This window comes from Callorhinus ursinus, unplaced genomic scaffold (assembly GCF_003265705.2).
Source record: "Callorhinus ursinus isolate GAN/ISIS: 27379988/994484 unplaced genomic scaffold, GSC_fseal_2.0 scaffold25, whole genome shotgun sequence".
Classification (NCBI taxonomy): Eukaryota; Metazoa; Chordata; class Mammalia; order Carnivora; family Otariidae; genus Callorhinus; species Callorhinus ursinus.
Genome location: NW_027397087.1, coordinates 4,210,496 through 4,234,466, shown reverse-complemented (window position 1 = coordinate 4,234,466; position 23,971 = coordinate 4,210,496). Strand labels below are relative to the sequence as shown.

Below are 23,971 nucleotides of genomic sequence, written 5' to 3'. Positions count from 1 at the left end.
CGCCCCTCCGAAGACGCATGGATCGGGATTTAGCTGGGATGTGGGTTGGTTCTGGGTTCGCTGACCAGGGAGAATCTGAATCCGGGAGTGGTGAGCAAATGCAGAAGACATGTCCACGTGCATGCAAGAACACCGGGAAAGGCTAGTGAAGGCGAGGGGGACAGAGATGAGGTAGGGGAAGTGAAGTCGCACACAAAAGCAGCAAAAATGTCAGTTAGTCCCATCACCGGTCTCTAGTGGGGGGCATGTTAAAAAGAGCAGACAACTAAGGTATCTCGGTTCCACAGAGGCAAAGAAACAACGGGTGGAGCTCTCTGTGCGAGGCGGGTGAGTTAACTGTTCACTTGGCCGCCGTGCGCTAATTAGTGTGTGGCCCACCAGGGACCGTTTCGTGGATGACCTCACCCAGAGCTCTACGCGATCCCCTCAAGGCTTGAATGAGTTAAGGCACCCCCCAAAGACCAACAATTTATCACCTTTTCCAGGATGGAATTAAGCCTCGCCGATAATGAGCAGGTACACACACCTATAGTTAGAAGAAAATTATTTCCCCTGGAGACCCAGCTTTCTGCTTTGGACCCCTAAGCTTTTCCTTTTACATGCGATTTTAGGAGTGTTGAGAAGAGTTGACATACACCTCCCTAGAAGGCAGATGGAAAAAAAAAAAAAAAAAAACACTTCTTTTTGGTGGCGGGAGGGGGGGAAGTGGTGGTGTGTAGGGATGAGGGTGGAAAGGAGTCTATGAAGTCACCTTAAATATCCGTGCTGGATCAGCTTTGCCCTCAGTGGACCCCATGCCACGCTTCAGATGGGGTCTTTGTGACTGCAGATGCTTGGCAAGTCCGTATATGCCAGAGAGAACATCATTTAGTTTTACGTCATACACACACTCCTGCTTTCTGGGTTGGCATAATTCATCAGAGCAGTTTGCAGAATGCTCCATAAAACAAAATCTGGCTTAAATGTTAATGTTCTAATGACGACAGCAATAAAACGAAAACAAAGAAACAAACAAAAAACCACATTGTCATGTCTCACTTTCCAGGGCCATTTTTATTGTCAAAAACTAAAAAAAAAAAAAAAAAAAACCAACAAACGAGTAAACCACACCTATCAATAGAACAGAGGTAAGTATTTCTACCATAAAGGGAAAAGAACAAGGAGATTTTAAGCTTCCCATTTGGGAACACGACTCCTGTCCCCCTACACTCTTCTAATTGAGCAATAGTACTAATAATCGCATTAGTTTTATGTGGGCAAAATCTTATGATATAGTTACAAGTTATTCAAACTATGTACAGTTTACTGGTTTCTTTCCCACTTTTTAGGGCCAAATGTGAACCCCTCCTTCATAGAGAGGAGCTGGTGCCTCTGCAGAGAGCACCAACATCTTCTCATAGCACATTAGGTCAGGGCACCGGGGAGAAGGAGGAATACGAAATACGAGCACCTCTTTTATTTTTTCATTTATTTGTGCCCCCCCATCATAAATTTGTTTAATGTAAAACAAACATATCCTTGACAAGGGTTTCACAGCGTTTTCAGCATCTGTGCAGATAAATGTAATTTATTCCGCTAAAGAAGAAAAAGCAGCTTAGGGCATGCCATGAAAACCGTTTAACAACAGTTTTGGTTCAAATGTGGGCATGTGTGTGCCTGTACCAGCAGTGGTTTCAGACCACTGCCTTGCACTCACAAAACCTGCCTGATACTCAAACTGAAACAGGCGCCTGCCAGAGACCTCCTTCCCATCTCTCCTTCCTCCTTTTCTGTTCAGTGCGACGCACGACGGAGTTAAAATCCACGCGTCTGGACCTGACGTGCTTGTGTCCTTCAAAAGGAAAGGCAGCTGGCTGACCTTTGCAAACCTCCTTTAGGTACAAAACAAACAAGGTACAAAGGGCAGCTTTAATCTTTCGAAAGCAGCAAGCAGTGTGTGTAACTGAAAGGTGTCTGCAGAAGTTCTTTTTGTTAATACTTCCAAACTCATCTTGGACATTATAGAAGATACTATGTATTCTTTTTTAAGATTTTTTATTTATTTATTTGACAGAAAGAAAGAGACAGCAAGAGAGGGAACACAAGCAGGGGGAGTGGGAGAGGGAGAAGCAGGCCTCCTGTGGAGCAGGGAGCCCAGTGCAGGGCTCGATCCCAGGACCCTGGGGTCATGACCTGAGCCGAAGGCAGACGCTTAAGGACTGAGCCACCCAGGTGCCCCGATACTATGTATTTTCAACATGGGGGCAAACATTTTATAAATACATTTGGGGGGATAGATACGTCTTTGGCCTACCAAAAGACAGGTTTATAATGAATTTATTGATGTTTTCCTTTAGGCTGAAGTTTGGTTTGCAGTATAAAAAGTGAATAAATTAAAGTGAACAAATACAAAATCCTTTTTATTTTGCTTATTTGAAAAAAAAATCACTCCAGGTTTATTTCTGGTATACTTAATTCATTCAAAGCTGAACGCTGCTAATGCCTAAGTTATTTGAGTGTTATGTAATTACGTAGTAGAAAATGCAGATACAAAGCAGTGCACAGAATGTGCTTTTAAAAAATTATACTCATAAAAATACTGACTACCCATACATACTGACAAGTAGCTGTGTTTAAAAATAAGCTTTTGCCCAGACTGGCACCACGCTTCAATGGTCTCCCCTGAGCCCCCAGTCCAAAGGAGGAGTGTGGTTTCCAGAAACAATGTAACCAATACTTTTTTACATGAGATAAAGGGAAGGTCTTTGGTGTTCAAATAAGTATTATAAAAAGAGGAAATTCTCATCAAGTATATTTTTCAGCTTGGATTAATGCCAGCGAAGTCAGGAAACCATAAAGACTGGACAAAACTAGCACGGGCTACCATCGAGGTCTACCGAAGCCTTGCAGGTGAGAGCAAAAAGCGTTTCAGCCTCCACACCCTCCACTCTGCTAGGACTGTGCTAGATTATTCCGGGATGGGGATGCAACCCTGGGTCCCTGTGAGTGGATAGGATGAGAACAGGGGGAGGGAGGGAGGGAGGGAGAATGAATGGAGGCTTAGGGAAAAAAAAATAAATAAGAGGATGATTCGGGAACTGGGAGGAGAATTGAAAAATCACACCTTTCAGTCCCCACATTTCTTCTTTTGTTCAGTATACAAGGAGAAACAATCCGGAAGGAAGAGAGATTATGACTATCTGTAAACTAACTGTTTGACAGAGACAGAAATGCTGATAATGAGTGGGTTGTGTCTGTAGTTCTTGGCTGTTCACACCAGCAAGGGATGAAGGAAAACAGAAACTCCTGATATGTTTGTCTAAAGAGGTAGTGGCGTGGCCACGGGCAGCAAGAGTTCAGCTCAAGTTCAGGGCAGATGCTGCCAGGAGTTTACACGGCAGGAAAGTCAAATTGCTTCCGGATTCACCTTTTCCTCCCAGCTTCTCTTCCAGGATCATCAGGGTCAGGCGACGCTGTGGCATAAGGTGACAATGTCCGTGGGGAAACAGGCTTTGAGCAGGATGCCCCTCTCCCGGTTACAGTCCAGCTCCTGGATGAAGCCGTACCAATAGATGACTAAGCCTGGCCCAAATCTGCAAAAACACGAGAAGGCAACATATGTGCATCGTATCAACGTCATTCTAGAGAAATGTCATCTCTGAAGCATTGCTAAGATGATTAAGTCACATTATTGCACAGAGCTTTTGTTTTGGTTGCTACAATTGGGACAGAGGGCTGAACTTGCAGCAATGAGCTTATTTAATAGAAGTACTGCTACAGTCTTGGACAGATTTATGACCTTTCAAGGAACCTGAAGTATCGCAAATGCATGCGTGACCCTAATTACCTTTCAGTAAGGTGTTCTGAACTCAGGCTCGTGTGGAGTACCTAAGTGATGAAAGAGAACACCACAGTCTCCCCACTGATGAGCCGGGGAGCACCAGACTTGGGATTTTATCTCCTAACCCTATCTTACTTCCTTCTCTAGTTTCAATTAAGGGGGAAAAACAAACAAACAAAAAATGAAGAATAATGTAAAAAGCAGAACAGGCGTAAAAAGCAGAACAGCTCAAGGCCCTCTTCTGGCTAGCATGTTCCATGCGCACACTAACAGGGCCAGAGGTCCCTTCTGTCATCCATTCTTTCAACTCTTTAAAAGCGAACAAACAAATAAACCCACATGGCAACGGGGATTCCTCAGAAAGACCTTATCCCCGACCCTTCATCTGTGCATACAACCTCTCCAACTGTGAAATTTAGTTGTAGGTTCTTATCATGAAGATGATGGATAAGGTCATGTGGACTTGTAAAGACGTATAGATAGATGCTGGCTTAAAACCTCCATCTTTCTCAATTGTGCCTCCAAATTATCTCCAAATTGGTTAGCAGCAGACTCAGGAAGTAGCCCTATAGACGACTTCACCCATCAGGAAGTTGAGACCTCTAGGCTGGGTTCATAAAGATGTAATCACTATCAATCACCATGCACACAGAGATGTTTTGCACATCAGTTTCACGTTTTTCCTACTGAGAGTACTTAATTAAAGGGCAGCACTACTTTGGGTGTCATGTTGCAGGAATTTTGCAGTGAAATCATAAATTATGAATGTTGGGTTAGTAAAAGGATGTCTAAAAACAGAACTGCTTTCTGTATTCTGACATTACAGCAGGCTGAACCACGTTAGGCCAAAAAGCTTTTTCCTTCCATGATTTATTATATGCTGTAGTGTACTTGCCAAAACTAATAGTACAGGATGGGCTGCAAGATACTGTATGCACGGGAACAAGTTCAGTTGGATGTCACGGAATGGTTTATTTGGGGATTCACATCCGTAGGGTAGCCGAGTTGTATGCAAGGCTAATTCAAACTTTTGGACAGAATCATGAGATGGCAACTCTTCTACTGATGAGAGGCTCTGGGGGGGACCCAGGAGCTGCGTACAGTGAAGTGGCCTTGGAGCACTAGGCTCGAGATTTCCCTGCATTTGGGGCTGCCTGCAGATGAGCCTGGTGAGACCTTGCTTCCATTTCATAGAGAGTTTCTTAGTAACTTGTACTAACAATTGTCTGCAATTGGGACATAGACCATTCGGTACCTCTGTTTTACAGACAACTCTGATTAGTATCAGATGATGTCCGATTTGCCAAAACAAGTATGGCAAGGGCAGGAAGATCTGCAATTCTGAGGACTGTGTCTGAGAAGCCTGGAAGTTTCCTGTCCGTGAAGCAGCCCTGAGTCACAGCCTCGACAAACCTAACATTAAGCTCAAGACATTCCTCTGTTGTGTTACGCAGCCATTCAGGAGACTACGATGTTCTTTAGAAAGGCACTAATATTTTTACAAAGGGAGGGAAAAAAAAGGGGATCTAACCAGTCATGGAAAAGAACAAAAGAATATATGGGGGTCATAAACAACAAGCTCAGTATTTTAAAGATTTAATAAAACAAAAACACGTATCCCCAGCACTGAGCAAGCAGGGACAGACAGCACTTTCCCTGAACAGTTAAATCATAAGCCAAAGGACACGAAGCATGACGCTTTTTACAAAACTGGCATTTTCCAGCAGGAAAGCCAGGCTGGGGAACACCTCAGTGCCCAAGAAAATGGACCTGTTTCACTTGTGAGGCAACAGATGAACTCTGTAACTTGAAAAGGTTTTGAGAGGCTGTGAAGGTAACCCTTTTGTGGCAGTGGTTCACTACTAGGACTCCCTGAAGGTAGGATCATGGCTCTCTGAACGATTTTCAGTATGTAGGAGTAGTGACACATGGTAAGGCTCTACCGTCTAAGTCTTTGTTTCTTTCTGAGCTTGTGGATGGAAGGATATCAACTCCGGCACTATTAGCCTTCTCACGTGGCTCAAAAGCTCTAACGATATGTGCTTGATTAAAAACAAGGCAACAGAACTTGTCCTTGTAAATGGCAATTGGTAGGTAAAGGCTTTCCAATTCTGTGTTCTTTGAAGGAAAAATAGGGACTCATAGGGTGACAAATTTGGGAACTTCATGATCGAACAAGATCTGGCCTCGTTCCTGATACCTACTTTAGTGTATTTCTGAGTTTTCTTGGACAATTCAGGATCCAGAGATTATCAAATGGCTGGCAAGATAATCTTCTAGCAATGTATCTGTTTATGAAGAGATGGACCACATTAAGCAACTTTATAGAATCAGTTCCTTGGTTATCTGGACAGAAGGAAATGTTTTGGTTGATAGTTCAAAAAAACAAAAAAACAAGCAACCCAACCCTAGTATTTCCTTCTGAAAAGGTACAAACCAGGGAGAAAACAGGACCCAGGAAATTTTTATGTAGGTCAAGTACATGCTCGTGGGTTGAGAGATTTCACCTCTTTGATGCCTGTTCGCATTTATTGTGGCACTACTAGACAAGAATGAGATCACTGGGAAGGCAAACATAACCTTTGTGACCAATAAAAACCAAAGAGATTGTTAACGGCATTTAAAAGGAAACGGAGTCCCTTTTGCACGTCTGAGGGAACGTGCAAAGCAGAGGGTTGGTCTGCTACTGAGTTTGCAGTCCTCCCTACCAGTCGGACACACTCAGGAATGGGATATACAGGGATATCTAAATTGATTCTATAAACACATTTCAAGGTTGACTGTAATTTTAAAGTTACTATATGAGTGATCAAGTAATAAGATCAAAGACTCCATCCAAATGGATTTTAAAAACTCCTGTGGAGCAGCGACTGGAATGCAAGTGAGTCCTTTTGCTTGCAAATGAAATACCACCAAATCTGCAAAACTAACAAATAACTCCTGAAAAAAAAAAAAAAAAGAAAAAAAAAAAGAAAAAGGGAGGTGCAAGTCAAGAGCCATGACAGACCTGGAGGGTGTGTATGAAAGATGAAGTTCCTCCTGAGTAACAACAGCCTTATAAACGTGTGTGGCCAGTGTTTCTCTGGTTTCCTCTCATTTTAGAGTATTTAGAGAAATTAAATGGGAGATTGTGGAAGGAAGCTGGGTACCCTCGTGTGGTTTTTGTGCATATCTGTATCCCAGAGATTATCTCTGCTAGATTGTGACACTGCAGAGGCCGAAGACCACGTTTTATGTATATGCATGTTCTCCAGGCTTAGCGCGGTGCCCAGCAGGTGATGGCTACCCTCAAGGACAGGAACCCAGAGTTAATAAGAGGGTCAGACAGCTTTGTGCTGGTTGCTGAATCACGGGCGGCCTAGACGTAGTGGGCGTCCTGGCAGGACTCAGCCACTTCCATGGCCTGGCATTTTTACTAGTGACCATGGTGACTGCGCTGATGGCATACGCACAGATCATGTGGATGATGGGAACAGTTACAACGTTAACTAGTACCACTTTCATAGCACTATGTGCCAGACACTGTTCTAAGCACTTCGCACAGATCGACCCGTTTATTTCTCAGGGCAACTCCCCGAGGTAGGTGCAATTAATGTCCCCATTCTGCAAATGAAGAAACTGAGGCACAGAGCAATTAAGCAGCTGGCCAAAGGGTTTACGGCTAAAAAGTGGAAGAACATGTTTTGGAACCCAGGCAGTCTGGTTGCAGGGTCTGTGACTGTCTCACTACGAGGTGGCAATGGACCTATTATACAGGGGGATATCCTATTAGACTTTAATCAGAAAAAGAGAGGAAGTGCCTTTGTACCAGTGAGACCATGCCTAGAGTGTTTTGCAGGGTTCTGGTGTCACATTTTAAGAGGAATATCTCTGGTCTGGAATTGATCCAGAGGAGAACGCTAGGATATTTGAGGAACTGTTAGAATAACAGAGTATGTGTGACCTAGAAATAAGCACATAGGGTGGTAACATGCTCATTCACCAGCCTCTGATTTTTAGGCCACTCCTGGGGAGAAGTGATTAGACTCATGCTGTAGCTCTCGAGCAGACTTCGGGCAATGTCTGAAAGTTACCAGGAATTGTATATGGATTCAACTTGAGTAAAAATTTTTCTGCCAGTGTAGCTTTTGAAAAGACGGAGTGAGCTGCCTTACACATTAGTGACATTTGTGTGACTGGATCTATTAAATCGAGGCTGGGCTTTCATCAATTTAAAAAACAAAAATGGAGCCAGCCCATAAGTATTTTTTATATGAAATCCTGCACACTCAGCGTCTTTTGAGACATTAGTTGATCTGGCAACAATCAGCTGGAACTAAAGCAACAGCTACCCCCTTTAGACAAGACATATGTTTCAGGTTTGGTGCAGTCCCCACCGTTCTCTGGTACTCCTGATGTCGAGGGTCCACACCAGGTGCCATTTATCATTGTGCTGGTGCTGCAGACTTTCACTGTAGAGACCCATTTCTCTCTACTTCCATCTCTATCAAATTTGGGAAAGCCAAAGAGAATGGCAGAGGGTTTCATGTTTCAAGAAAGAAATCGAAGCAGCCACATTTCTTATGTCCTGCCTACATGGCTCACTTAATGCTGTGTACCTATCCCCATGGACATTTGAATTCTTGACCCCAGCCTGGGAGATCTAACTCAGAGGTTCCCAAATTTGGGCCAGAGCCTCTTGAGATGATAGATCCTTATGCACACCAAGCGCTATCCTCAGACAGAAAAACAAACATGGCTTATTTTAAAAATGCAGATAAGATAGGATTCACAGTAGCTTTCAGTCATCATGGACTGTCTACGTAGATGGGATCTAAAAGCACAGCTATGATCACATAGGGGACAGCAAAACTTGTTTAAGGGTTTTCAGATTTGGCAAGACTGGGGGCAAGCTGTTCTAATTGGTTAGAACTTTTTTTTTTTAAAGATTTTATTTACTTATTTGAGAGAGAGAATGAGATAGAGAGAGAGAGCATGAGAGGGGAGAGGGTCCGAGGGAGAAGCAGACTCCCTGCTGAGCAGGGAGCCCAATGCGGAACTCGATCCCGGGACTCCAGGATCATGACCTGAGCCGAAGGCAGTCGCTTAACCAACTGAGCCACCCAGGTGCCCTTGGTTAGAACTTCTATGGGTGGATGTTACATACAGGTGAAAAGCATATACGTATAAAGGAGGGTTTATGAAATGGGTAATTCTAGGGCATATTAAAGACGTGTGAAAATACCTAGCAGATTTGTAACTAACCTGTCCTTGCACAGAGGGTTCATCCTCACGGTAAAAAATGAGCTAGAAGGAAAGGCCCCTAGGTATGGCATCAAATCCCATCTTAGAACTCACTCTATAGACAGCAGTTTCTACCTATAGGAAAAGAGGCGCACAAGAGAAGCATCAGACTAAGTTGGGCAACAACAGGAGTGAGAAAAGGCCCACAGCAGTGGTAGTCCTGGAATGCGGGGCTGCAGCTAAGAGACACTGACTGATACTGTGGTCAGCCAACTTACAAGGTGACCTCAACACTATCTGCCTCTTGGGATTCAGGCCCTCGTGTAATCCCCACCCCCTGAATGTTGACTGGATCTAGTGACTTGCTTCTAACAAAGGAATATAGCAAAAGTGATGGGATGTCACTTCTGTGATTAGGTTACAAGAGACAGACTTCCATCTTGCTACCAGACACTTTCTCCTGCCTTTTCGATTTGTATACTTTGATGAAGCAAATTGCCATTTGGGAGAGGCCCACGCAGCAGGGAAGTGAGGGTGGCCTGTGGCCAACAGTCCAAGAGGAATGTAGCCCTCAGCGCAACAGCTCCTAAGAAGCTGAATCCTGCCAACAATCCCTGAGTGAGTCTGGAAGGGTTTCTTTCCTCAGTCAAGCCTTCAGATGAGACCACACTCCCTGGGCCAATGTCTTGAATGTGGCCTGTGAGAGAGGAAAGAAGAGAACCCAGCTAAGCTATGCCCCTATTCCTGAATCACAGAAAAAGTGAGGTAACAAATGTGGGTTACTTTAATTCGCTATCTAGCAATACACACACAGCAAAACACACACACTGGACTTGAGTAATCAAAGACCATTCTTCACATATGCAGTATGGAAAGGCCTATTGGCTTTTTATTCCAGTTACACCTGAACCCAGAATCTATAGCAGAAGGAGTTACTGGATGAGATTATCAGCAAGTAGCAACTCTTCATCAAGGCTAATCAGTTATAAAGCAATGGAGCTTTTTACTCTAACGGAGCTTCCTGGCTCCTAACTTGCACTATATGCCAACACCTCTGCCTGCTGCAGATCTAGGACACTGGGGGTTACCCAAGGATGTAGAGAAATCATATATAAAATGAAGAAGTCTAGATGTTTTCTCCAGTGCTGTGGTTTCGGTGTTGCATGGTTATCGGGCTTCCGAGGCTGCAAATATGAGGGAGATGGAGACAGGGTGTGAGAGGCTGGTTACGGGCAGAATGCTTGCCAGTCAAGGTGAGTGACGGTTGACAATTCAGGAAGAGACATTGAAAAACCTCCAACTGTGGCAACCTAAGGCTGTTTGGTGTTGGGGAAATAGGCTTCCGTCAATCACAGGTGCTGAGGACAGTCCAGGATAAGTAGATGCTGGTTATGTTTTGTTAAATTAAAAAGAGCAGGGGAATCTGTAATATATTTTTAAAAGACTGCCACCAAGAATGTTTTACAAATGGGACTTCAGTAAATTCTTAGTTTTCCAGGAGAATTTAGCTATCCTCAGGTAGTCTCTTGGACGTTGAAATATGGGTGTTGGACAGAATTTAAGTTATGAATCAGGTCTTTCACTGCAAGATTTTTTCTGTGAGAAACTCAGAGGTTATGGACAGAAAATCTGGGCCCCTAAATTCAGGAAAGACTTGCTTACTCTTTCCTAGCTATAAAAAAAAAAAAAAAAAAAATACACCGCCTTTCCCTGCCACACATCTGTACTCTTCTTTATAAAGCAGGCATTTCTTGGATGGTATTTTTACTTATGGAGAAAAGGGAGGAAGATTAAGTGTCTATTGTTAGCCCTTTCCTTTGGGCTTCTTCAGAGAGTGCTGAAATGAAAGGTAGATGAAGGAAGTCTGAGGTTTCTAATCACACTGTTAAGATACCATTCTGCTAAATTAACCCCAGTAACTAACTCCCTGGTTGGTTTCCTGGTTTCAGAAAGCCCTTAACCAGACATTAGGTCTATAACGGTTTTGTCTAAAAACACCCATCAAGGAGCGCCCGGCTTGCCCAGTCGGTAGAGTGTGCGACTCTTGATGTCGGGGTTGTAAGTTCGAGCCCCACGTTGGGTGTAGAGATTACTTAAAAACAAAATCTTAGAAAAAATATGCATATAAAATGACATGATTCCAATAACCAATGCTAAGGAGGTAACTAACACTTAACCACACTTAGGACGCAACAGGCAGTGTCGCAAGCCCTTTTACATGTACAGATTTGATACTCACAAGCAACCAAGGATTGTCCCCATTTCACAGAAAAAAAAACAGGAGGCACAAAAAGGGAGGCTCTGAATTCCAGGAGTCTGGCTCTCCGGCTTGTACTTGCAACCACTACACCATATTGTCACTCACTATGCCTTGTATTTATACAGCAATTTATAATAGTCATTCAACTTTGAAAAATATTTCCAACATCTGGAAAAGAGCCAGGCAGGGGTCCAGAAGGCAGGCGACTCATCAAAAACTCAGTATAGGAGTTGAGATTCACCTGTCTACAAGGAATAATTCTTCAAGTATGAAGTCAATAGTTTCACACTAAAAAGTTTATCTAGATACTCATTTCGATTTAAGTGTCACAGTGTTTAGGAAGTATATGGGCAAGCAACTTATAATTCAGGTAAAAGAAATTAAAATGATTACATTTGAGGGAGGATATTTAAAGCATTGACAATCAGTAAAGTAAGCTAGGGAATGAAAATTACGGAACCACTGCATAAAGTTCAGAGAAGAGAAAGGTTTCCCCTGCTGTGAGGGGATTCCAGAGTTATGGGGCAGAATCTAAACATGAGGAAAGAGGAGTAAATCCAGAACACTGCCTCAGCCTGTTCATGTAAATGGAAATAAACAGCTGGAATAAGTTATGAGGAAAACCGAGGGAAGCAACGGGTCTAAGTGAGCATATCAGGTGGAAATTTGTTTTCCTAGAAAAGGAGGTTCAGACTTGCTAAGCAGGGTTGATGCAGTGAACCCCAAAGGCCCATTTTTGCTCCTAAAGTACCTTGAGTGTAAAGATGTAGCTTATGATTGTTACCTATGTGTGTTTTCAGCTCTATGAGAGAAATCACATTTAAAAATCAGTATGCTTCATATCTCAGTAAAAGGGAAGGGTCATTGGATTCATGCATTACAAAATTTGCCCATCCACTACATAGAATAAGGGAAACTCACGAGGTTGACCTAATACTTCCCTTCTCAATGAGCTGAATCACCATGATTACATAAAAAAGGACTGTGGATGCACTAGGGTTCTACAATGTACATCTGGATCACAAAAGAAACAATTTTCAATGGAAAGATAACAAGAGGGATGGAAGGATCTGATGAGTTTAAGTTTCTTGTTCATGAGGGTCTTCAAACAATAAAAATAAAACAACTGTATTGATTCAAATCTTGGTTTCCAGCCCAAATCTTTTAATTCACAGGCAAATAAAAAAATCCTTCTCCCAAAGAATAGCAGCACAGAATATATATATTTTAAGTTTTTTCTCTTTCTCCTTTTGAGTTGCAGTGTGGGCTCTGGGCTATCTTCCGAGGATATGTGCAGACATGTGGCTGTTGGAAGTCAATTGTTCCTCCATCAAAAAGACTTGCATGTGGTTTTTATGAAGGATGTGTTCTCAAACACACAGTTCAGGACGGCGGAGAAATATAAAACATCTTGTAATTGTTTCAAAATAAACTCTTCCACTGTTTATTTAGCTTTAATCTGCATGTTGTAGATTGGTTATGCCCTTGTTAATCACTGTTGTATGTATCTCCAGACAGAGTTGTAAATAACTTTTCAGTCCAAGTGAAATACGCTTGCACATGTTTATATGCAAAGTATGTGTGTATTTATGCTGATGTGTAAATATGGGTACAGTAATAATAGATTAGTGATCAGGTAATACAGAATCACAAGGTTCTGGCACTATGGTCAATTTAATATACCGGCAAATATCCTCTTTCTGCAGTTTCTAGAGATGAACTAAAAATATTAACTTGTTTGTTTCATTTACTGTCTTGCTTGGCAGGTCTGGGTTTGCAAAGTGAAAGAACTAAAAGAAGAGAACCCTAGTTACTAATACTCTCACTCGATTCATAGGTCTGTTCTTAAAAATGCAACTCTAGCTCTTTGTAACATCGACTCCCTAGAATTTTGAATAAAGGAAAAAATATACTCATTCATGTCAGGTCTTTCTATGCCACATAGAAAATAAACAGAAAATACATTATTTTGAAGAAAATTTAAAATGTATATAAATACACAACCACAACCACCTGAAATTCTCCTTGATGTTTATGTAACTTGGCATTTTCACGTCGACATTAAATTGCCTGGAAAAGTGCTTAATTTCCACTCCACTTTGTCTTGTGTTGGATATGCTTAAATGCCATACTTGACAGTCTCTGCAGCCTCTCATGAATCTCCTCTCACAAGAGGAAAACGGAGAGGAGTGGGATAGAAACCAATGGCAGAAGCTCTTTTGTCTGTCTTCTTCTGTCTTTAATGCCAGTTTCCTTGGAGAAATGCTTATTCCTGGGACTGGGTCAGCCCGTCTGCATTTTACCCATCGAGAATCAACACACACACACACGCACGCACGCGAGAATCTACGCACAAGCTTGAGTGTGGCTTCACAGCAGAATAGGACAAGCTCATGTGGGTCATGACCAGTTCTGTCCCTGGCTCAGCTCTTTTGTCTATAAAATGGATGCTGATGCAGAACTTTGCAAATAGAAAAATAAAAGGGACCCACAACACAACAAGCAGTAGTTAGGTTTTGAGATAGGAATCATCCCATCTTTATCCAAAATGTCTTCTGAAGGTAACCATTTTAAGCAGAGTTGAGCCCCCATTTTCTGTGGTGACACAATTATTGGGCATAAGGATTCTGGAAAATGTTTCTTTTGCATGTGAATATTTTCAAAATTTAAAAAGCACCAAACATGTGTCCCATGTAAGTTGCCTGTGATTGGTGCATGATGTCAGTGGACTTAATGATATTCCCTTAAAGGCATTTAATATCTTACAACTCAAAAAACCCCCACAAAACTACACACAAGCCTGCGAACCCATCCTGCACAGAGCACGAGTCACAAAAGACTCCTCTCCTTCAATAGCTTACAACTCAAATTTTCATAACGTAGGAACAAAATCTATTCACACTTTAAGTGTAAAAGAGAAGTTATCAAACGAATACACAAAATGCTTAAAGGTCCACAGCAAATGAATGAGTACAATGACATGGTATTCTGGAAGTCTTCCCAGACAAGGAGAGTTCTCAGCTAAGTTGCATTTATTCATATAATGACCCTTTTTAATTTTCTCCATTATAGATTCACCTTTTGAGGGGAGAAAGAAGAGTGGGATTAGGGGCCCAAGACACGTAAAGGAATGGTGGGATCAGATGTATATTGAGACTGTTTCGTTATGAAACTGGGGATAAACTTAAGTCTGACAGCCCCGGTTTCTGTTTCAAATGCGGACATATGGAGTGAACAGCACATTTGAGGGTGGGAAGAAGAGAGAAATACCAAATACCTAAACCCTAAAAGTCACAAAGTACCCAAGGTTATGTTTACTTTGAAAACATTTAAGTACTATGAGTAAGAGAACACACTTCAGGGGGACCTTGGGTACAGCTTATATCCATCTACCTAGAATTTATACCCCAGCCTTCTTCCAAAAGTTGGGGTACTTTACAAAATTGGTTGTGTGAATTATTACGTTTTCTCCGTTATTTCCCCAGGGAAACATGCCAAAGGCAAACCCATCATTTCGGCTGATTTAGTGTTTGAGGCCAGAGATTTTATAATTGATATGACGACCGTAATAATGGGTAGTGATCATCATACTGGTAAAGCCTGGGCTGATGGTACAAATAGTCCATTTCTATGTTTACCAGTTAAGTCTACCATAGACTTGCTCTAATAAATTTTGAGGTTATTTCTGAACTTTGCATTTCTAACTTCTGAATACTACCATTTAGAAATGTGTTAGAAGAGGTTTTCTTATATAAATATTGTCTACTCCAAGTAGGTTTTGTCACATAGTCTTTATTAGGTAGAGGGGGAATGGGATGTCTTTCCTTGGCTCAGGTCTCAAAAGATTACGGGGTAACCCAGAGTTCAGGCAAACATTTATCTCAAGGCACCAAGAGATTTATGCATTCTGGATATATAAAAGTCTGCTTAAAAAAAATTATTGGAATTTTCATCCTTGGCAAAGTCAAATAACTAAAGGATTAAGGCTGATACATGTTGCCCTATAAATCTATCATTAACCAAATGTGACACAATGCTTCAGGTATGTCAAATCCCAACTTGCTCTAAATGGGTAGTTAACATTTTCACTCACAATAAATATCTCACTATAAGAAAAAGCTTGTCAGCTAACCAACACAATCCTCAAAAGCAAACCTCCCAATTTTTACAGATCCACAAAGGTAAATGCTGGAGGGGGCTGGGGGGGTGTGGATTAGAAGTTGGAACCATCTAAGTCATTAGCAAAAAAAAAGAAAAAAAAAAAGGCCAGTTAATAGAAAACAATTAAAACATGGTTCTTTGAAAAAAAAAAAATATGGACAATCTGGCCTTGCAGGTATCAAACACTTCCAGAACACATAAGCCCCACGAGGGCAGCATGTGCATCAGCAGCCCACAGGAGTCTTACTGGCTGAGCAGATACGGGAATGCATGGATGAAAACACCACAAGCCCTGGTCCCAGGAGATGCTGGGAGTGATAACATGCGTTTGGGGAAAAAAAAAAAAATCCTTTGCTGGTAACTCCTCGGCCATACAAGGAAGGGAAGTCATTTTTAAAGGGGAGAAGATGAGCCTTAGAAGCATGCCCCAATTGCACACTCTGAAGAGCCAGACCCATAGGCTCCGCTGTTCGGAATCTAGGTTTTTCCAGCTTGTTACGGGGGACAGGATGCTGTGGTTTAAAATCTGGTGGGAAGCACGAGTACTACTCCCTGGAAGGGATACTCCGGTGCTTGCGGTCGTGAAGGGGAGGTGGGCAGGAATTGGCTGCTGAGGAGAAAAACTAAATATCCAGGAGCCAATTGCGGCACGCAGGTAGCTCTCAAGTCCTTAAATACAATCAATTTAGGTAGGCTTTTGTTTACAGTAGCTTTTATCTAGAAGATAAGGTTGTAAAAATGTCAATCACGGTGAAGTACTACCACTCCTGGCCATATCTCAGCCGGCTCATCTGTTTTACTTCTTCCTCCATTTCCAAATACCTCAAGGTGTTTAAGATGAGTGAAAAGATATCAAACTATTAAAGTGAACTGTATTTGTGTATGACACATGGATTTGCACTCGGTGAACTGCAAATGTCATCCCTGTGGTGCCCGTATAGTTCCCAAGTTCAGCAAGAGGGGTCCCCGTGTGTACCCCTCACGGCTTTACTCTGCAACAACACAGAAACTCCACAGAATGAGCTTTATGTGTCCTTTTCAATAGCGCTCCTTTAAGAAAAGGAGAGTCTGATGGCTCTATGTTGGGGTGAGGCTTTTCACTTATTTATGCTGGGCCTCTGCACCACAGAGGCCTGGATGTAAAAACCCTGAAATGGAAATAGAAAGTTGGGCTCAGGGAAAGAAGATAGCAAATACTCTCATTTTATTGTTAAACAGAACCTTGAAGGTCAACTGGATAGTTACAACAACTTAAATGTAAGCCCATAAAAGACCCTACCTGATTTTGTGTTTAGAGGCATCGTTTAGTTCATGGATCCCTAAAATGAGGCTCTGCACCAGGAAAGTTTCTGAGGAGGAAAACTCCTCAGAGTGAAAAGGCCCCGGGGCCAGCTCCAGATGAAGGGCAGTAAGGGGGACAGACAGCTGTGAATAGGCAGACCCATGGGAGGGGAGGGCAGGTGGGAGGCACTTGGAAACAGACCTTAATGCTAGAGAGGGCTGGCAGGCCCTCCTGGGTAGGTTAGGGTTGTGTTGGGGGTCTGCACGGTGGAAAATAGCTTATCTGTCATTCTTTGGGTTTTGAGTCATTCTCCAGGTCTCGGCTTCCTTAGTATTGTTCTGTTGTTCTGTTTTATCCCCTTTTGAATACAACTAGAGTTAAGGCATCCTCGTAAATGTAATGCCCCGTCGTTAACCCCCATTTCTGACTCAAGTCCCCTAGATTCAAAGAATGCTTGACTGACATATTGGTAATGGTCCCAATCTTTGTTAAGTGGTAGGAGATACAGACGATTTGACTATTATTTCCTTGAATAAAATAATACCACTGGATAATCCTAGTTAGAATCACCAGAACCATAATCCTAACAGCAGCTCCTGGGCCATCAGTACGTGCCCGCTACTCTTGAGCTCTTTATACACATTGTCTCATTTAAAACAAAAGCTCTGCGAGTAGCTCATAGGAGTGCTTATTTTTTAATGTTGAGAAAACGATTACAGAGCTCTGCTCAACTGAGCCTAGTGACAACGAAGAGCATTAACACCGAATGCTTTCTTGTGCCTAACACTGTGCCAGCCACTTCCTACACGTCATCTAATACCTGCAATGAACCCATGAGGTCGGAAGTATTAAACCCGATGCAGAGAGGCAAAGTACCTTATCACACAAGGAGATAAAGCTCCAAGGTGGCCAACGCACCAACCCAGATCTGTCCCACGTTGCGCTCCCTCTGAACAGCTACCTCACGCGGTCCTGTGCTTGGGACTCTCCCCCCTCAGTACTTTTTTGCTATCTAGTTTCAATACAAACCCTTTCCTTCAGGACTCTTCCATAAGGAAGAAGTCCTTCCTCTTCTATAAAATGTGGAGGCTGGAAGATCTTCACATGCCTTTTTTTTTTTTTTTTTTTTTTTAACTTCCTGTGTCTTACTTGTCTATCTAGAAAGCAGGCCTCATAGCATTTCCATCCTGGAGTCAAGGTGGATTTTAGAATAAAAAATAAGCCTCACAACACTTTGATTTGCATACGTTCATTATTGCCCCATTATAGAAAAATTCTACCCAAGAGTAGAATCTAATAAAGAAACTTCCCCAACCCTTGTTCCCTCCTCCCCAATCCATGAATGGGTAGATTTAGGTCTGGAGGTCTGGAAATGAACCCACTAACAAGAAGAAAACTGGATAGCCAACTCATCAAGGCAGGGCTGGGAAGTACTTTACCCAGACTTACCCAGGGAGAAAAGTCAAGATGAGGAACCAAGGGGGAGGAAGTGTGAGTAAAGGAGAGTTGAACATCTCCTACATTTATAACTAGGCTGGATTCTCTGAGCCAGAAGGCAGGAAAGGTCACTTCACAGTCATTCCTGCCTTTAAAAAGAAAAGCTGATCAGCATCATGTGACCAGGAGAAACTACTTCAAGAGACTGGACAGAAAACCCGGATGATGTCAGTGATTTAAGTTTTATTTAAATATAGGTTCCCGTTCTTCGTGACAGGACACTACTGTGCTTATTTCCATATTTAGGCCCCGGGTTACATGACAAAGGGGGCACTGCACACACCAATTTCAGGGCAGTGTCTTGAGACTTCATTGCACTTATCCCAAACTCCTTCCCGTTAGACCAAGAGCATTGTGAAGACTCTCATATTTAGGAGTTCATCTTTGTAACAAATGGTTTTATTATCTAAAAAAACGAGAACACGACGGAACCAACTTCAGCATCTAAAACTAATATTTAAAGACCCTAGAGAGATGATAAAGGAAACTTCTCACTTAGGAAACTGATGATTGCTGTTGGAGATTGTCCTGGCAAAAGTAACACAAGGCGACTTCGGGACCCCAAGGCTGGCCCTCAGAGCAGATGGGGACCACACAGGATGGGTCTTCAGAAAGCTCAGCAGCAAGCACCAGTTTCTAAAGGTGATCAATTCCTTTGTTTTCTTGTGGTTGAGAAGCTGCTTTATTGGATAATTGTCAGAAAAATATTAGACGAAGGACAGAATTTTTTTTTTTTTTTTTTTTTTAAGTAGCGGGTTCAGGATCATGTGAGTGGAAAACTGCAGGGCTGGATTCAAAGGAGAGGCCACACTTTGGTGAACTCTGGTTCTATCTTAAGACCACAGACGAGCACCTCCAAGCACCTGCAGAGCCAGCCCTGCCGCCTCCCTGTCCTGTGCTCCAGTCCCCGTGCAACGCTAGCCTCCCTTTTGTCCTCACTGCGCGACGGAGACCCTATCACCCGCTGCCGTCCTGAAAAGGCTGCTACGTTCCCAGGATGCCACGATGACAAGAACACCGTCCCTGTCTTCCAGGTGCTCTCAGCAGTCGGGGAGACAAGCGGGTTAACAGGTAGTGTAAGGAGGAGACCAAGGTTGTAAGAGAACAGGGCAGAAGGCCCCGTGCTAGCCCAGAGGTCGGGGAAGGTCTGGAGCAGACGCGGTCACCTTCAGAGTAAGTCTTGACATCAAAATTCACTGAGCAAGGGAAGATGCTTCCAGTAGAGGGACAGGCACATGGAGACAGAGCGATGAGAACAAGCATGGAGGCTTCTGAAGCAGCGCAGAGAAGGTCAGGAAAAACAGAGACCGTGGGCATGGCAGAAGACAGAGCTGGAGAAGCTGGGTGGGAGCGGGGCTGCTAAGGGCCGGAGGGGCACAGTCTAGCCGACTGAGGCGTCCTGAGGGCCGAGGGGATGGTAGGCGCTAGTGGAGAGCACGCCCCTTCCTACTGATCTCACCACGTTGCAGGCACACCAGCCCTTTGCCCCAGGGGGATCCTCTTTCGTGAAACCCAAATACCCCAGGCTATGTTTCTGTGTGGAATTTCTGAGTTAAATATTTACTTTCACGGGGCCAGAGGATCTACTACAGCTCACTTATTTGGGGGTAAACACATTAAAGGAAAGTATACATTAAAACAAATCTTCCCCCCCCACCCACATTTCCACTCCATGCAGAGAAAAGACTGCCATTCAAAAAAATACCGTAAAACTATCCAGAGGGCTCAACTTTCCAGAGTCGTTGGGACAAAGTCTGTGTATGTAAACAGTCACAGCCTTGCTCTGCGGGGTTCCTCCAGTTTGTATTCTTTGAGAAGTCTGCCAGTACGAGGCGAGCGGCTCACAGTTTCCTTAGTGACTTACCCAGCAACCTTATTCTACTTAACAGGAGTCCTTGGCGAAATTTTATGAAGATAAGGACTTCCAGGAGTGAGTTCCCTTCTGGTGTTTTTTTGTTTTGTTTTGTTTTGTTTTGTTTTGTTTTGATTAAAAGCAAGACTAGACAGAACTACACCAAACCCGTAGTTTTACTTTGCAGACTCTGTGGCCTCTCAGTTGGCCCCACAAAGGCCACCGGGGCCGGGGCCGTGGTTTGATTCCATCAAGCTGAAAGCAATCTGTCAGTGTGGAGAGGAGTTACAGAGGTTATTTTAAACATTTAGTTAAGCTTGTGACGGTCTTTAGAGGCATTCCTGGCTGCAAACTGCCTCATCCTGGGTGACATAAGCTATTGAAGGAGGTTAGACGGAGGTCCCTGCAGTCCGAGAGCTGGTCCACCCATCTTGCCATTAGCTGATTAATAGGTGTTTATTTTTTGGGCTTCAACCAACAGGCCATCCTAAGGCCAATGCAAGACAATATTTGAAGTCATCTGTGAGTGCCCCACACTTGCAAAAGACCTTACTTTTTTGTGCAGTTGCTTAGCTAAGAAGTCCTGGTCAGATTAGTAAAATGTAATGCCAACGACAGAGTAAAATGTAATCCCTACTCCATCCTCCTCCATTATAAAAAAGGGCTACTGGAAAAATGGATTCTTATCACTAAAGAAACATCTGGAGAAGGGAAACAAAACAAAACAAAACAAAACATGAGCAACTAGTTGTGGCAACTGGTAGAGCCCAAACTCCCATTCAACACTAGATATTAAATAACAAATTCCTAGTATTAGGTTCAATGCCTTACATAAGTAGTAACTAGGCTTGCTATTATTTTAATATGTTTTAATGTAGGCTCCATGCCCAGACGTGGAACACAGTACTGGGCTTGAACTCACGACACTGAGATCAAGACCTGAGCTGAGATCAAGGGTTGGAGGCTTAACTGACTGAGCCACCCAGGCACCCCTAGGCTTGCTATTTTCTAGTGAGATATTTATGACTACAGATATATGCTATAAACGCTATAAAACATTTGGATTTATAAAATTTACTTTGATTTATGGGGCTTATGATTCTATGGGATTCAGAAGCAAAATGGCGAAGTGAACTGGTCTCTCATTGCCAGACACTAAATTTAAGAGACGTTACAGTTACATATATATTTATATTTAATGTTTATCACTTCTACAGAGACAGAATGTTCCACGAAAGCAGTACCTTGTCTGCTTTAGCATTACCTGGCATTTAGCAGTGTATGGCACATAGTGGATGTTGAATAAATGTTTGTTGAATAAATGAATGACAGGTAGAAGAGTTATGCGGAGTATTTTTGCACAGCTATTTCGCTTAGGTCTGGTCTGGATCTTGAACCTAATGGCATACACAGGATGGGCTGAACGGTTTAAAAAACAGTGCTATTACTTGCTTTACTTAATCATTGGTCTTTGTTTAGTTCAAAAGCTTCCCCAAGCTCCCCAAGCAGGAGAGCCATTGGTTCCAACTGGCATAGTCAGAGGGAAGTTAAAGTTACTGCTTTTCACACTTTATCGGTCTGCTCTCACGGACTTTGCTGCAAGAGTTTTACAAGAAAATGTGCTTGGGACTTTTACCTTTTAAGTTTAAATTTATCATCTCAACCTTTGTGGCATGGAAGATAACAACACCAGCATTTCTTCCTTACCTCTCAGGTTAACACACATCCACTTCTAGCCAGATTTCTGAATGACAACAGCCCTGGGAAAGACGTATTTAGAATTTAGCACTGGGAGAACTTGCTGGCAACAGTCCTGATCCCCTGCCAAAGTTTGTGCTTGAGGCTGAAGATCAAGGTGCTATTTTATTTAGATTTCTTAGAAAGACACTGAAGATCTCAAGAGACCAAAAGTCCAGTCTGTAAAGTTGTTACATCCACAATCAGATCAGCTAGGCTCCTAACAGGGACACATATGGCAATTTACCACCACGATTTCCACAGGGAAGCAACCCTTGTGCCTTCTGTCTATTTTCATGATCTATCCAACACAGATCAATCACTCTGAGCTCCTGACACATTTATAATGCCCTTTAGGCTTATTTATGGACCAAGTGTAGGTTTCACAGAAACAGACTATAGTCACATTTGAAAGAATTCTTTTTATCTCACCCAAGATTATGCACTGGATAATCTCGACTGGATCTCTCTTTGGTAGGACTAAGAGTCCCCATGTCATATTTTGACGACTCTTAACTATAATGCCTTCAGATGGTCAGATGCTCTTAAGCTCTCCAGCACGGGATCAGGCATTTAAGAAGACAGAAATAATAACTTTCATGGAGCAGGATATCATGTGTGGGGCATAATTTTAAGAAGCCTTTTAGACTCTGATATGCAGAGACTTTGTTCTGAGAGATGCTTATAACATAAAGGGATTGTTCTCTTATTGAAACTCCATTTGTCAGGATTAATGCCATTCATTCAGCAAATATAAAATGTTTGCAATAGTGTAACAGCAAAAGTTCTCATTTTGTGCCCTCATTTTGCTTAGACTATTTACAGACTTAAAAAAAAATACATGCCATGAAAAAAGTCACAGAAGATTTAGGGTACATATTTTGAGGAAATATGTATATGCCTAGCTCCTTTTTTCAAAGTGCTTAGTATAATATGAAATTTTAAGAGGTTTTGATAGCTTTATTCTAAAGGATTGAACATAATTAGCTCAAGAAAACAATTTTGGAACCCCTCAACTTTGTGTGTTTGGGGGGGATTGGGGGGCGGCTAAGTTTCTTCAGGCAACTACATGTAAATTACCCAGAGTGAAAGGACAGTAATTATCCAGGGAATTGAGGCACTAGGGACAGGCAGTGTAGAAGATTTTGGACCTCTGCAGCCTCGTCTTTACTTACATTTTGGGGAACAAGGGAAAAAGCATAGTGTCTTATTTTGCTAATCTGGGTAAGGCTGAAAGGAGGAGAGATCTGGATTAGATGACCACATAAATTGTAAAGGTATTGTTTCTTTCTTCCCCCATACATGAGAAAATGCACCAATTTGCATTCACGTACATTTTATACTTTCTAAAAAACACGGATCTGTTATTTAAGAGACTGAGGTATTTAGGAAGCTAAGTGAGTTCCAGAGACTTAGGGGCAAGATGCTGGAGTTAGGATTGAGGTCTGACTTCTTATCCAGGGAGGGCAGAGGAACCCTGGAAAGTTCTGTTGCACCGTTTTACCCTGTAGTCCCTATTACATTTGTGACTTGTCTCTTATGAAGAGATCAAAAGATTCAGTATTATTCAGTGTGTTTAAATGCTACAAATTTGATGTGATTTTTAATACATTCAAGCAATAATTTTGTTGTGAAACTAATGGAGAATTTTTACCTTTTGATGCCATCACACCTCCAACAGGCTATTTCTCACTTTGTATCCATAAACCTTTAAATTCTATACAATGGGACTTTTGTCAGGCATCCCCAAACATCCAAAAGTAACATTAATTTGTATCTGTCAGGTTGTACTAATTGGAGTTAAAATTTTTTTTAAAAAATCATGTCGGAGTTCAAACTATTCAGTTTTTTTTTTTTTAATATAACTATTGTTTCTTTTTAAATGTGGGGCAACATATTACCTTTTCAGGTAAGTAAAAGCATATTGGCCTTAGTCCAATTTAATAACTAAGTTGTAGACTTCCTATCAAAAAGTATAAGTAGAATCAAGCTCCTAACTTATGTAGGGAAATAGGAAATGTCATACATGGTAGCTGATGTTGGTCTTTTAGGATTCCTATAGCTACACACTGGAAATGAAATTAAAAGGACCGGTAACATTTTTCAGACAGAAATCAGTCCTTAAGTGACAGACCTAAT

The 23,971-nt window shown here is 42.3% G+C and overlaps 1 protein-coding gene across 7 annotated transcripts in view; it reads right to left on the bottom strand.

Annotated features, from left to right (window-relative positions):
- Positions 1–1,041: 1,041 nt before the first annotated feature.
- CDIN1 (CDAN1 interacting nuclease 1) overlaps positions 1,042–23,971 on the bottom strand; it is a 203,364-nt gene continuing 180,434 nt past the window's right edge. For all 7 annotated transcript variants that reach the window (XM_073876767.1, XM_073876769.1, XM_073876766.1 and 4 more), the window contains one exon: positions 1,042–3,572. In XM_073876767.1, the coding sequence (XP_073732868.1) occupies positions 3,443–3,572 (130 nt within the window). In that variant the 3' untranslated portion in view covers positions 1,042–3,442. The remainder of the gene's footprint in view (positions 3,573–23,971) is intronic.